Source organism: Hyla sarda, chromosome 6 (genome assembly GCF_029499605.1).
Source record: "Hyla sarda isolate aHylSar1 chromosome 6, aHylSar1.hap1, whole genome shotgun sequence".
NCBI classification, from domain to species: domain Eukaryota; kingdom Metazoa; phylum Chordata; class Amphibia; order Anura; family Hylidae; genus Hyla; species Hyla sarda.
The window spans coordinates 109,747,836-109,764,135 of NC_079194.1; the positions used below are offsets into that span (position 1 = coordinate 109,747,836).

A 16,300-nucleotide genomic window follows, 5' to 3' on the forward strand; every position below is an offset into this window, starting at 1 on the left:
CCCAGGTTAGCACCTACACTTAAAACCTGTCAGTGCATCTCCTGCCTTATTAGATATACTGTCCCATGGGAAGCTCTGCCTTTTTTATCTTATAATCAAAACTGAATGACCAGGGAGTCAGGAGTTTGTCTGGCGCAGAGAGGAACCATCAGGCAGCCAAGTAAAATCAATGGATTTATTAGATGCAACGCGTTTCGCTGCGCATGCGCAGCTTCATCAGGCATGACAAGGGAAGGCTGGTAAGGGAAGCCTGATGAAGCTGCGCATGCGCAGCGAAACGCGTTGCATCTAATAAATCCATTGATTTTACTTGGCTGCCTGATGGTTCCTCTCTGCGCCAGACAAACTCCTGACTCCCTGGTCATTCAGTTTTGATTTTACTCTCACCCAGGAGGGCTGCAGTGGACCTTCTTCCATATCTCTTCTGCTCTTAACCTTGTTGTGTGTGGGCGCACAACCAACTTTGGTAACCGGCTTGGGAATCACCGTCCCCTACCCCCACCTGCAAGATCTACTGATCCCGCACATGAGGCGCCTTCCTTTCTTTTTCTATTTTTTTATCTTATAGAGACAATTGTTGACTGAGTGTGTGGACTGGTGGGTCTGATAAGGATTATGACAAGCTTTTAAGGCCATGGACTGTGGATTCTCAACACTGCTTTCCCTCTTGGTAAAAATAAGTCCCTGGCAGTAACCAGTGTCTGTAAAAGCTAGTTGCATAGTAGCCTCAAGGGCCAGCAGAGGAATAGAGCAGCACCCAGAACATAACTGTTACTACCCCACACAGTAGAATGGGCAATAACAACTTTGTCGCAGAAGTCTGCAGTCCTGATGAAAGGATAGCTCATAATATTTTGGTGCGACTGTTATCAATATGAACAACAGGAAGATAATCATAACTGCTAGAGATGAGCGAACTTACAGTAAATTCGATTTGTCACGAACTTCTCGGCTCGGCAGTTGCTGACTTTTCCTGCATAAATGAGTTCAGCTTTCAGGTGCTCCCGTGGGCTGGAAAAGGTGTATAAAGTCCTAGGAGACTCTTTCCTAGGACTGTATCCACCTTTTCCAGCCCACCGGAGCACTGGAAAGCTGAACTAATTTATGCAGAAAAAGTCAGCAACCGCCAAGCTGAGAAGTTTGTGACGAATCGAATTTAGTGTTCGCTCATCTCTAATAACTGCCCATGCTCAACATCTGGTGCAATTCATGCCAAACAATGGCTTGCTCCACATTTACAATGCGTTCTAGACACTTTTATAGACACTTTTTTTTAAACACTTTTGCGCCATGCTTGACAAGGGTTGTCTGGCTTACTAGAGAGTGGATGAGGTCTTGTCAACAGGAATGTGGTGCACATTTTTGGTGTAAAAGCAAGCTAATAGTAGGTGCACACTTATATTAGACAGGTCTAAAGGTGCACTCCGATTTTCAAACATTTGGCGCATTCTTAGATTGTCTAGTCTAAGTTTGCACTGTTTAAGAATTTGATTGTCTCTCCCAACTTGTTCAACAGGGACTGGAACCTTCATTAAAAAACAACTATTTGAGATGCCATAAAAGTCACACTATACATAATGTGGAAGAAATCAGCAGTGTATAATGTTAGGGCAGGGCCACACATGCTGTATTTTGCTGCATTTTTCTCCAGCTGATTTTGCTACCCATAGATTTTAAGATTTTTTACAAATATAACTAAATAAATAAAAAAATAAGCAATATTCAGAGATTTAAAGTTGTTCCTCCTATCAAAATTTCTAGTTAACTGTTTATCTAATCTTTTTCTGGAAAAGTTGGATGACAACCAGGAAACTAGCTGATCAGTGTGTTTATGGGGGAAGGGGGATGCAGACTTCTGGGACCCCCACCAATGATAAGAATGGCGATTGATTGCCCCCTGAGTGAATGGAGTGGTGGCGCGAATGGTTGGCCACTGCTCCATTTATTCTCTACAGAACTCTCTCATAGCGCTGAACTTGGCTATGTTGACATGTCCCATAGACAGTAATTGAACAGCAACCTCTGCTGGTCAGATAACATAACATGGGCACCTGCTTAAATATGTCATGAGCAACAGAATACATTCCATAGAGAATGCAAGTGCAGTTGCTACAGGTTGCTGAAAATAACAGGCCCAGTCCTAGTTTGCATGTAAAAACCTCTGCAGTGATCCCCTATTCACAGTGTGTACAGGGTTAGGTGTTCGGTGGTGTCAACAGAACGTGGTAAAGGTCTCACATTTATCTTTCCTATGGGTCTGTGCTCCTTTTTGTGTCAGTGGTAATGAGATATCCCAGGATCATGAGAATAATAGTGATGAGCAGCATAGGCCATATTCGAATTTGCGATATTTTGCGAATATATGGATGAATGCATGCACGATTATATCTTTCAACTAACTACTTTCCTATTGGTTGCTAGGGATGTTGCTAACCTCTGACAACTGTATTTGCATCCTTCTCATTGGCCCACAAGCTAAAAGAAGGGAGGGATCAGTATTCTCTGAAGTGCCGATATTCACAAATTTTCACATATTCGCCTTCTTTGGACCACAAGCTGGAAGCAGGGAGGTCACTTTTTATTTACACAGTACACATCGAATATTCATCATAACGAATATATTTCGCAATATTCTAAATATTTGCGAAATCACAAAGTGACGATATTCGCGGTAAAAATTTGCTCTTCGAATATTCACGCTCAACACTAGAGAATAACGGTGCTGTCACGTGGATCTGGAAATAGTCCTGACTCCTTGTGTGTTGGATATTGAACACAGGCCCCCCAAGAATGTTGTAAGACTTTATAGCTAAGTATAATGCTTGTAGGATAATGCTTGTTGAATCATCCTAATGTAATGTATCCGGTCCATGTGCCCAAAGCAAAATAGACATGGAGGCCCCCCTCCCCTCATGGGGCATTATTTGTGGGGGGCACAGGACAGGGGGGCATTATATGTGAGGGGCACATGACAGGGCCCCCCCTTGTCATGTGCCCTTATAATGCCCCCCTGTCATGTGCCCCTCACCTATAATGCCCCCTGACATGTGCCCCTCACTTATAATAACCCCTGTCCTGTGCCCCTCACATATAATGCCCCATGTCCTGTGCCCCTCACGCATAATGCCCCCTCAGGGGGCAGGACAGGGGGCATTATATGTCAGGGGAACATGATGGGGGCATTATATGTGGGGGGCACAGGACAGGGGTTATTATAAGTGAGGGGCACATGTCAGGGGGCATTATAAATGAGAGGCACAGGACAGGGGGTATTATATATGAGGGGCACATGACAGGGGGGGCATTATAAATGAGGGGCACAGGACAGAGGGTATTATATATGAGGGGCATTATATGGGCACATGACAGGGGGGGCTGTCATGTGCCTCTCACATATAATGCCCCCCCTGACATGTGCCCCTGAATTATAATGCCCCCTGTCATGTGCCCCTCACATATAATGCCCCCCTGACATGTGCCCCTCACTTATAATAACCCCTGTCCTGTGCCCCCCACATATAATGCCCCATGTCCTGTGCCCCCTCCCCCCCCCCCATTGTAATAATTGCCCTGTACCATAGCGCCAGAGCAGCTCTCACCTTTCTCACATGCTGCTCCATTCTTGCAGTGTGATCTGCGGGGACCTGATCTCCGGGCGATGGTGTGACGTCATAGCGCTGGCCTGCCGTGGATGGCGTCCCCGCAGCTCACACTGTGTGAACGGAGCAGCGTGTGAGAAAGGTGAGGGAATGGTGGAGCGGGACAGCTGACAGCTCCGGCTCCACCATGCTATAGGACAGGAGCGGCTTTAGTCTCTGCCTCCCGTCCCGCTCCAGGCTCTCGCATTGCTGGCCGGGCCGGCCAACAGGGCGAGCTTCCGAACTGGGATAGGGGCAGGAGGACGGCCCGGCAGGACTAGCACCGGCTCTGCTCAGGGCCCCGAGCAATTGCTTGGTTTGCCTGTCCTGTAGCGACGGGCCTGAATACAGCACCCATCTATGGGCACATGCTGTACCTTTGTATGGCTGCAATGTCATATGGTATACAATGTAATACAGAGCTTTTATCTCATGAATTTATACAAAAAAATATTTATTTAAATGCAGTGTCAGGGCACGTTCCCACCTGGCGTATACGCAGCGTATTTCATGCTGCGCAAAATCTGCAGCAGCAGTGGGAAATAAGCTGCTTATTCCTCGCGCACCCTTTTAGACATATTCTTTCAGAATCTAGAGGAGAACATTATTAGTGGGTTAGACCACATTTCTTAGTCCCACATAGATAGGGCATATTTTAAGGAAATGTACTGAATATAGTAACAATTAGGGTATGTTCAGCCTAATGAATTCTGTGGGGCCATCAGCAACACATTGAGCTTCATGTGTTTTTGACATAATGCCAATGTTTAGCCCAAAATAAGGCCTATAATATAACGTAAATGCAGCTTAATATAGAACCATAAGGACTCTGTGTGCCATTGTACAGGCTATCTGTACTTAGTCATTCTGAGTGCATGAAGCCTTAGCCCCGGGAGTTACATCTTCATGGTATTGTAGCGAGTAATCCCATTTTAGTACTTATCTTCCAGAGATAGTAGGGTGTCTGCAGGCCATGCCCAACAATACAGAGTGGTTATCTCTATGGGGTATTGCTGATCACCGATATATCACGGTGCTATATGACTTGCAGACAATGTTATCAGTGTGCGTGGCTGATCACTGTGGTAACCATAGAGGTTAATGATAACGTAGTTTATCTATGTGCAGTGCTTGACTCTAAGCACAAGAAATGGTTGGTTGGTTTGCGTGGCATGTCTGGAGCATTTCGGGGAACTATAAACCTCTTAAACATATTATATTCATAACATTCTGTATGAGCTATCTTTCTTCACAGTAATCATATTGGGCCACAGAATAATGGTAATAGATCATCTTTACTGCACACTAAATGCTATTAAAACAATCCAAAATATTTCACAATTTCTGGTTTATTTATTTATTTTTTATTTCACCACAAAAATAATTTCCCCCACAATTTGTAAAGGTTTTAATTACATAATATGCTGAGACTTATTGCAGGGGACAGGCTCCTTTATAGCAGGCCCGTCGCTACAGGACAAGCAAACCAAGCAATTGCTTGGGGCCCTGAGCTGGCCCGGGGCCCCGAGCAGAGCCGGTGCTTGTCCTGCCGGGCCGTCCTCCTGCCCCCATCCCAGTTCGGAAGCTCGCCCTGTTGGCCGGCCGGGCCAGCAGTGCGAGAGCCTGGAGCGGGACGGGAGGCAGAGACTAAAGCCGCTCCTGTCCTATAGCATGATGGAGCCGGAACTGTCAGCTGTCCCGCTCCACCATTCCCTCACCTTTTTCACACGCTGCTCCGTTCACACAGTGTGAGCCGCGGGGACGCCATCCACGGCAGGCCAGCGCGATGACGTCACACCATCGCCCGGAGATCAGGTCCCCGCAGATCACACTGCAAGAACGGAGCAGCATGTGAGAAAGGTGAGAGCTGCTCGGGCGCTATGGTACGGGGCAATTATTAAAACGGGGGGGGCACAGGACATGGGGCATTATATGGGGGGGGCACAGGACAGGGGTTATTATAAGTGAGGGGCACATGTCAGGGGGCATTATATGTGAGAGGCACATGACAGCCCCCCTTGTCATGTGCCCATATAATGCCCCGTCATGTGCCCCTCACATATAATGCCCCCTCCTGTCATGTGCCCCTCATATATAATACCCCCTGTCCTGTGCCCCTCATTTATAATGCCCCCCTGACATGTGCCCCTCACTTATAATAACCCCTGTCCTGTGCCCCCCACATATAATGCCCCCGTCATGTTCCCCTGACATATAATGCCCCCTGTCCTGCCCCCTGAGGGGGCATTATGCGTGAGGGGCACAGGACATGGGGCATTATATGTGAGGGGCACAGGACAGGGGTTATTATAAGTGAGGGGCACATGTTAGGGGGCATTATAGGTGAGGGGCGCATGACAGGGGGGCATTATATGGGCACATGACAAGGGGGGGGCCCTGTCATGTGCCCCTCACATATAATGCCCCCCTGTCCTGTGCCCCCCACAAATAATGCCCCATGAGGGGAGGGGGGCCTCCATGTCTATTTTGCTTTGGGCCCCCAAATTCCTTCAAATGGCCCTGCTTTATAGTCTATAGAGCCCATCTCCTGCCGTGTGTTGAAGTGAGCCCCAAGTAGGAGAATGAAGTTCACTGGCCCATGATTCACCCAGCTATATCTAACGACCTGTGGGGTCCCCAACCAATCAAAAATCTTGGCCTGTTAAAGGATTTTAGAAATGACAGTATCAAAAATACCACCTGCCCTGCAAACAAGCCCCGGAACAGATATGGTAATTGGAAAAAAAAAAAAGTAATTACTTTTAGGCAGGGCCAACTCTAGCCATAGGCTGACTAGATGGCCGCCTAGAGTGCACCCTTGATGAGGGCACCACCTGAGGCCTTAGGAATAACACCGGCACTGCGCTCATCTATCCGCCAGCCACCAGTAGTGCAGCATTTTCACATCATTCATACAATAATTATTACTGTGTATGTGATGTGACAGCGCTGTACCCCTGATAGCCGGATAGAGGAGCGCCTCTGCACGCTTCTTCTCTGCTCGGATTATTCAGGGCTCGAGTCCTGCAGGACCAACCCTAGAGGTATGTTTACCCCTCCTTCTGCCTCCTCCCCATACCGACTTTCTAGATGGTAAAGGACCTTTGATGATGTCACCTTTCAGTGACCAGTTACATGTTGGGGGCAGAGCTCAGCCGTGCAGGATTGGAGAGTTGGTAGTTGTAGAACTTTTAGTGAGCAGAAGTACAGGTCACATGATTCCTGCAGTCACTACTGTTGTGTGTGAAGAAATCTGCACCTTAGTGGAGGAGGTTTGTTACAGTGTATCACCCGAGTAGTAAGGTGAATATATGAGGTGGGGATTCCTTACAGTATGTCAACCCAGTAGTAAGGTGACTTTATGAGGAGGGGGTTTGTTACAGTGTTGTCACCCCAGTAGTAAGGTGGGGCATGTCAAAGGGTGGAGTTAATAGGCAGAGTCCAGGGGTGGCAAAATTAGCTTTTACCTAGGGTGGCATAAATTCAGGCACCAGCTCTGCTTTTAGGCTATGTTCACATCAGCATTCAGAGTGCCAGTTACACCATGCGGGGGTTGTAATGTGACTACATTGACAATTATTATAGGCAATGCTGCAATCTAACATTTCCATTTACATGTCATGTGATCAAAGTCAACCTGTACTGTACCCCCTCGACTCATTTGAAAACTTTGCACCCACGTCACACTATTTTCCGGCACAGCACTACTCATAGCCATTAGCTGTCCAGGGAGATGCAGCACTCCATTCACCTAATACATCTTGACATATATGGTGCACTCTTTTATATAATAATATGAAGGATGTATTTGTCTCATATTCTTGTAACCAGGACTGTTAAATATAAAAGTGTGATTCCACCGAAACCCCCAGTTATTGTCTTAAATGGCTGCCATTGGAGTCCACCAAAATGCTGCTGCTTTCTTTTTGTGAAATGGCTATTTCCTGTTGGAGTTCCCTCCCCCAAATACAAGGCCCATGATCCCTTGTTTGTAAGTGTGAGGTCATTTTTCTCCCTTCCACACACAAGTCACCCCACCCATTGTAGCACAGCTAGGCTCTCTTCCATGGGTGTTGTGCTGTGGTGAAACAATTTTCTGCAGCCCTGTGAAGAATGATCCATCAAAAACAGGTACAGACACCATATTATAAACTACACTAACTTTGCAGCCCCTGTAGCATAGTCAAATAAAAAGAAATCCCAGAAAACCCCTTTAAATTTTCAAAGGGAATATCACACTGTTTTCCAAGAATCTTGAATTAGAATGATGCCTAGTTATGCAGAGGAAGAACAGAGGGTGTATGGTGGCATTTTTAGTTGAATTATCTTTTATTGCTCAATAAAGGTTGGTAACAACAAACCCTCTGAGAGCTGTTCTAGGGGTTATCAGCATGTACAGATACAAATAAATGCTCGGACTGGGTTAAAAAAGCCTCATCATATAAACAATTTCTCACCCTACCTACAGTGCTGGTGCCCACTGGATACCCACTGATCACCATATGCCCGCTCAGCATATCACTGGCCGCAGCAGTAACCCACTTCTGCCAATGATTTGTTGAGAATGTTATTTGCAGTGATCCCTCAACATACAATGGCCTCAATAGTCCAGGAAAGATCTTTTTCAACATACAATGGTCTTTCCTGTATTATTGTAACTTGAAACCAGACTCAACATACAATGCTACAAACAACCCAGGTCTGTGAAACCTGTCAATGGCTGGAGGAACCGACCAATCAGAATGGGCATTCACTGGTAAAACACCTGTATTACTGAAGGGTATGCACTGAATTCCTATCTGGTAGCGCCCCCTACAGTACAGGGAGGTATAACATGTTCTGTACTACTCTTTACCTGTGCCAGAGTTAGCTGCTCCTTTAGACACCGGAGGAGGGCAGCTCCAGTTTACCCTTTTGGGACATTGGGGGAGATTTATCAATGTTGGTGTAAGGTAGTAAAGATTTTACCCCTGTTTGCTTGGTGTATTGTTTGCACAGTTGCTCAAAATTTACTAAAAATGTGCACAGAACTTGATAGATTTTGCTCAACTATAGAAACCAGTAAACTACAGAGATTGGTTTAAGCTTTGTGCTCTAGCATCTGACACTTTTGTAAGTGTCCTTTTAGATGGTGTCGATTTGGAGCAAAAAAAGTAGGCTTTGTGCAAAAAAAAAAAAAACACTTTGAAATTGAATTTTGCAAATAATAAAAACAGCTCCACTGCATAAAGTGGGGTATGGTGCACCAAACAGAAGACAACTGTGAAATATGTTCTACCAAAAATGCGCAAAAAAAATGTGCAAAAAATGCAATAGCACAAAATTTACAGAGACATTTAGAACATTGAAGTGGTGTAAAGCCAATGATAAATCTCCCCCATTGTGTGTACTGTACAGGACTCTGAAGAAGCTCCTGTCCTCTACATAGACATTGATTTACAGCTTCCAGCAGATCTTTCTTACTTTTATATACAAGTACTGTCTTTATTTGTATTAAGTATCTACCTATTATTCTTTAATGCTCACTTTTTCCCATTTTTGGATGGAATTTGGGGCTTTAGAACCAATTATCAGTTTACCATGGATTTATGGTCTCAACATAAAATGGTTTAAATATACAATTGTCATCCTGAAACCAATTAATATTGTAATTTGAGGGACCACTGCACTAATGTCATGAAAGGAATAAAAAGAGTGGGGACGTAGTGAGTGTCAGAACAGCCTTGATGAGGGATTGGTAAGGTTAGAAAACCTTTTTAAGCCACATAAAAAAATAATTTTATTGCCAAACAACCTCTTTAAAAGGAACTTTTCATCATTTTCATGCTGTCCGAACCACAATTCATCTTGGTTGTCTCCAGCAGCTTCTCCATACCCCACTAGCCTAGATTGAAAGGATCCCTCCCTGTTTGGGTATAGGAAGCAAGAAGCCAGCCAGGGAATGCCCCCAATGACTTGTGATAATACATGGCAACTCCAAGTTAAATGAAAGTTACTGTTAAATGCAGCCTCTAGTATAGTGACAGAAATTCTTTCATAGGTGTAAGTTTTAGGTGTAAGTTCACACAGTGGAATGTCCATGTGGAATTCCGTCAGAATATTCCATACAGACATTTCACTGCAGCACTGATTTCAATGGGATTCTGCTGCACTGTTCACATGGTGGAATTTCCGATAGGCTTGTGTATTCTTTTTGAGGAGTATGCTTGCAAACGCATTGCTGCCCGCCGGCCCGCCAGATTATTCAGATGTGTGCAATGTCTGTACAGTTTAGGTCGAGTGAACATGGCCTAAGTATAGTTGCATGTAGATTTTTTCCCCTATAGAACAGTGTCTTCCAAACAGTGTGTCTTAGGGTGCATTCACACCACGTTTTTACAATACAGTTCCCATATACGTTTTCAATGTGAAAACCATGTGGAACCGTATTGAAAACCGTATGCATTGACTCTCCATTGAAAACCGTATGCCAAACGATGCATCAGGTTGTGTCCGTTTTGCATCCTGTGCGGTTTTGTCAGTTTTTTTCCTGTACCCAAATCCATAGCCTACCACGATTTTAGGTCCGGGTGAAAAACTGTATTAAACCATATACTTTTTTTTTTAACATGGGAGTCAATGGGAACCGTACAGAACTGTAAGTGCATACGTTTCCATCCGGTTTTCACCATACAGTTTTTTGTCTTCAAACAAGTGAAACTTTATTCATAATGGATTGAAAAGTTAAAAACGTCTATGTTTTTTTCTTAAAAAACGGATGCAACCAGACAGGGCCGTTTGAAGGAATTTGGGGGCCCCAAGCAAAATAGACATGGAGGCCCCCCCTCCACTCCCTCCCCACCTTACGCACGCAAAAGCAAAGCCCCCAGTAGGCAGGTAGTACCCCCAGATTAACCCCCTCCCCCAGTAGGCAGGTAGTACCCCCAGATTAACTCCCTCCCTCTCCAGTAGGCAGGTAGTACTCTCAGATTAACCCCCTCCCCTGCAGTAGGAAGGTAGTACCCCCAGATTACCCCCCTCCCCCGCAGTAGGAAGGTAGTACCCCCAGATTACCCCCCTCCCCCGCAGTAGGAAGGTAGTACCCCCAGATTACCCCCCTCCCCCCAGTAGGCAGGTAGTACCGCTAGATTAGGCACCCCCGGCTGGTACCTCTGCTGCTGCAGTTGCCGGGAATTCAGGGCAGAACCTTCCCCAGTCCCCCAGATATGGGCTTGCACAGCTACGCGTAACGCTAGGTAATGATGTTCGCTCATGTCACGCTCTCAGAATACCTAGGGCCGGCCCTTGAATTCTGGGAGCGTGATGTGACGTGAACGAACGTAAATAAGAGGCCAACGCGCATAGCTGTACGGCACTACACTGGGGGTGGGGACATTCTGTGTTCCTGGCAACTACAGGTGAGCCGGGCACACAAAATAGAAGCCGGAGGCTTTAGTCTCTGCCTCCCGCTCCAGGCTCTTGAACTGCTGGCCCGGCCGGCCGACAGGGCGAGCTGCTGAACCGGGATAGGGACAGGAGGACTGCCCAACACAACAACCACCGGCTCTGCTCGGGGCCCCAAGCAATTGCTTGGTTTTCCTGTCCTGTAGCGACGGGCCTGCAACCGGACATCATTTTTTAAACCATATACGGGTTAAAATTTGTACACACGTTTTAAAACAGTTTAGTCCGGTTTTGAGGAATCAGTTTTTCATCGAAAACCTGATACAGGAACTGTATTGCAAAAATACGGTGTGAATGCAGCCATAAGCCTTTGGCTGTCTGGGCATGCTGGGAGTTGTAGTTTTTTAACAGCTAGAGGCACACTGTTTGGAAAAAAAAAACTACTAAAGGACAAAATTTCTGCTTTTCGGTCACATCATATCCTAGAAACTGTTTTAACATGGCCATTGTACGTAATTCTTCAAGTAAAATCAGTTAAACCCTTTTTTTCTTTTTTTTTCTTTCTGGTGTTTTTTTTCCGATTAATCGATGAAACTATTGACAACTAATCGATTATTCAAATAATCATTGGAGGCAGCCCTAATATGTATTTTAACCCCTTATGTACTGTGCCCTGGAACTAGAGGTACTCCATAAAAAAAAACAAATTTAAAAAATGAATAATAATATTAACAAATAAAAAAGTATCTTTTTTTTAAATATTCCCTGGTGGAATATTTCCAGCATTTTATGTCGGAAATGGTTTGTCACTGAAGTATGAATGTGAATGAAGTATTGTCATTGTAATGTACAGTATTCTCATTGTATTGTATTGAAACTAAAAGTATCTTCATGTGCATGACAGGATGAGGCCGTAAGCGCGCCCTCTGCAGGTGAGAGCGGGCACAGCGGGTGTTCAGCATGTGTACAATGTGTCATAATGAAGAGAGGGAGCTTGAGCTCCACACATTACGGTAGGATCCCTCCCACCTCTGTGTCTCCTCTGCCCCCCTCCCCCTGCCCTGACAATCGGATACGTGGTGCTCGCAGCCCCGGAGCTCCCTGTGGAAGCTTCTCACAATGCTGCCTGCAGTACTGATCCCCAAGGGGTGACCCCCACCAAGTATGATCTGCACAGAAGACCCCAAGTGACCCGGCAGCATGAGGATCCATTGCAAGCTCCTGGCTAGCTTGTTGTGCCTGGGGGGGCTTCTGATCCTCTATCTCTTCCTTGGGAATACAGATGAACACCCTGTTAAAGGCACCAGGAGAACCAAACTTCCAGCCCCCTCTGGACATGTCAGGGAACAGCCCACCACTACCCCAGGGTACTTCAAAGCCATAGAGGAGCACAAGCCAAAAAGGGTGAAAAAGAAGACAAGCAAAGTAAAGGCAAAACCAGCTAAAATTAGGTAAGGAGACCATAGATAAAAGTTCAGGACATGGCTGCTGCAGAACATCTTGGTGGAGGGCTTGTACTTCCTATCATGATTTGTAGATGTGACACCACATAGTTCCTGTAGTGTATAAGATCTGTTTATTTATAGTGCTGGTTATTTATTTATTGTTTACTGTTTCTTGTTTATATATTGTATCCATTTACATTACTCCTCAGAAGGCAGGACAGGACTCCTATGCTTTGTATGGTGGGGGGTGCAGACTACTGTATGCATATATGGGGGGTATATGTAACCCCTTACTATCCTGTAAGAATGTAGTTTATTTTGAATATTACGATGGAATGTTCTTATCAAAGGATTTTCCTCTTTTAACCGTCTTCTGACGTCACTTGTCTGTCAGATGATACGACTGGTAGTAAGTGACCTGTGAGCTTGGGCTTCCAGCTGTTCACAGGACTGTAGTATTTGGTCATACCTTCCATGTATTTTCATAACTTAAAGGAGTATTCCAGGCAAAACCTTTATATATATATATATATATATATATATATATATATATATATATATATATACATACCAACTGGCTCCAGAAAGTTAAACAGATTTGTAAATTATTTCTATAAAAAAATCTTAATCCTTCCAATAGTTATTAGCTTCTGAAGTTTTCTGTCTAACTGCTCAATGATGATGTCACGTCCCGGGAGCTGTGCATGATGGGAGAATATCCCCATAGGAACTGCACAGCTTCCGGGACGTGAGTCATCAGAGAGCAGTTAGACAGAAAATGCTGTCTCAACTTCAGAAGCTAATAACTATTGGAAGGATTAAGATTTTTTAATAGAAGTAATTTACAAATCTGTTTAACTTTCTGGAGCCAGTTGATATATATATAAAAAAAGGTTTCGCCTGGAATACCCCTTTAATGATTTTAGTTGAGTTATCTTAGCCTTGACGCCATCAATATCAATGATGGGCATAGTTATGGAATGGCAAGGAGTCACTTTGTTTTGACCAGGGGTTTAGATATAAGCCTACAAGTTGTGATGTGTCAGTGTACAGTGGTCTCTCAAGTTACAATATTAATCGGTTCCAGGACGACCATTGTATGTTGAAACCATTGTATGATGAGACCATAACCCTATGGAAAACTGGTAATTGGTTCTGAAGCCACCAAAATGTCATCAAAAATAGGAAAAGGTGAGGGTTAAAGAAAAATAAGTAGATAAATAATACAGATAAAACAAATCCTTACATATAAAAGTAAGAAAGATCTGCTGGGAGCTATAAATCACTGTTTATGTCAGTGTTTCCCAACCAGGGTGCCTCCAGCTGTTGCAAAACTACAACTCCCAGCATGCCCGGACAGCCAACGGCTGTCCGGGCATGCTGGGAGTTGTAGTTTTGCAACAGCTGGAGGCACCCTGGTTGGGAAACAATGGTTTATGTAGAGGACGGGAGCTTCTTCAGGGTCCTATACAGTACACACAGTGTCCAAAATGGAGCCGCCCTTACTTGGTGTCCAAAGGAGCAGCTAAACCTGGCACAGGTAAGGAGTAGTACAGAACTTGTAGTTCCTCCCTGTACTGTAGGGGGCACTACCAGACAGCCAGTCAGTGCATGCACTTCAGTAATACAGGGGGTTTACCAGTAAAATTTCTATTCTGATTGGTCAGTTCCTGCAGTTGTGAAATGTCTCACAGATCTGGAATATCCTTTAGCATTGTATGCTGAGTCTGGTTTCAAGTTCCAATGGTCCAGAAAAAAACATTGTATGTTGAGGCCATTGTAAGTTGAGGGATCACTGTAGTCCTGACAGGCTTTAAAGGGAACCTGTTAGCTGTTTCATGCTGCCCGAAACACATGCACCGCTCCCTATATTGCTCTATAATTTACAACAAAATGCTGCAGTGTTTTTGAGTAACATATTGTTAATGAATAGCCGAGAACCGACTGCTTTCCGCCGCTGCTCCCTGCCTTCATGGAATTGACTGATCAGTCTATCCTGGTCAAGCCCAATGAGGTGAGAAGAGTCCATTCCCAACCTACTTCGATCACAAATTTGTCCAAGAGTCTATTCTCACGGCAAGCAGAATTTCAGAAGGCTGAATGGGAGCGCGGAATCCCATAGAGTCTATGGGCTTTATTTTGAGGCCGAATTCTGCAAGCGGAAATTCTGCCGTGTGAATAAACCCTAAGACTTATCCTTTAAAATTATGATTTCTTAAAAACACTTCAGTGGACAGAGTATGAATACAGATAATTTTTATTGTGGATTTACCAATACTACTTTGTGAAGCCTTAGGTGAAAGTCAAACATGAGGACCTCACTTACGCTCATAATTAAAGGATATCTGCAGCGAAAAAACGTATCCCCTATCCACAGGATAGGGGATGTGTCTAATCGTGGGGGGTCTGACCATTGGGACCCCCGTGATCTCCCAAACTGGGCCCCGGCGTTGCCGCTCTGTGTGCCAGCTAATGCGAGTGGGGACGAGCTCACTGAGCTCAATGGACACGCCCCCCTCCATACAGCTCTATGGGAGAGGTGGGGAGGCACGACGGCTGCATCCTCGCATCTCCCATAGAGATACATGGAGGGGGCGTGTTGGCCGCAACGTCATGCTGCAGCCGACACGCCTCCTGCATGGGAGAGCTGCGGCAGTGCCGGCGGCCCCATGCAGGAGATTGCGGGGGGGGGGGGGGGTCTTGGCATTTGGACCCTCATTGATCAGACACTTATCCCCTATCCTTTAAGATATATCCCCAGTAGTTTGGTAGGGAGTCCTGCCTTTTTACATAGAAGTCCCTAGAAGATAGATAAGTAAGGAATCCTTTTTAGAACATAAGCAGGTAGGAAAAACCCAGTAGGTAGGGAACCTCTTATTAGGTAGAGCCCCTATCAAGTAGTTTCCCCCAATACGTCCCCTCCAAATAAGAAAATAATAAAAATCCCACTCTCCTTCCATCCACTTCCCCATTGAAGCCTAGAATTCTCCACTCTGCTAGTGGTGTAGGACCTTTGCCTGCACCTTGATGACGTCATTTCATCGCACAGAATGATGAAGAGGCCTCAGCGCTGGAGCGGATGGAAGGGGAGAGGGATTTTTATTTGTACGGTCTGCAGGCATCAGGAATATTTGCATGAGCACATGTCCGGTATCAGAGCCAATACCTATTTATAGTAAATCAAAGTGCATTGTAATGAGCAGCTTGTGCCTTTTTCATACTGCCAGTTGTCCAGGCAGCATGAAACAGCTGTTTTTATTTTCATTTTTTAAAGATTACCCTTTCATATAGTGATTTTATATAGCTGGGCTATGCAAACACAATGAGGGAAATTAATCATAAACTATGCAGAGGAAAAGTTGCTGAGTTGCCCATAGCAACCAATCAGATTGCTTCTTTAATTTTTCAGAGGCCTTTTCAAAAATGAAAGAAGCGATCTGATTGGTTGCTATGGGCAACTCAGCAACTTTTCCTCTGGACAGGTTTTGATAAATCTCCCCCAATGAGGGAAATTTATCAAAAACTATGCAGAGGAAAAACTGCCCAGTTTCCCATAGCAACCAATCAGATCGCTTCCTTCATTTTTAAAGAGACCTCTCTGAAAAATGAAAGAAGCAATCTGATTGGTTGTTAAAGGCAACTGGACAACTTTTCCTCTCCACAGGTTTTGATAAAGCTCCCCCATTATGATTGGTAGAGGTATGACTGCTAGGACTTCCACTTAGGGTGCATGCACACCATGTTTTTGCAATACAGTTTCTGTATCAGGTTTTTGATGAAATACGGATTCCCCAAAACCTGACTAAACTGTATCAAAAAGTGTGTACAAATTTT

General features: G+C 44.9%; 1 protein-coding gene across 5 annotated transcripts in view; it reads left to right on the plus strand.

Annotated features, from left to right (window-relative positions):
- GXYLT2 (glucoside xylosyltransferase 2) overlaps positions 1 to 16,300 on the plus strand; it is a 101,912-nt gene that overhangs the window by 8,472 nt on the left and 77,140 nt on the right. Inside the window, exons 1-2 of one of the 5 annotated variants that reach the window (XM_056528295.1) lie at positions 11,934 to 12,034; positions 12,304 to 12,472. The exons of 2 other annotated variants lie outside the window; for them this stretch is intronic. In XM_056528295.1, coding sequence (XP_056384270.1) covers positions 12,001 to 12,034; positions 12,304 to 12,472 — 203 coding nt within the window. In that variant the 5' untranslated portion in view covers positions 11,934 to 12,000. 2 more of the 5 variants (XM_056528297.1, XM_056528294.1) reach the window with 2 other exon arrangements.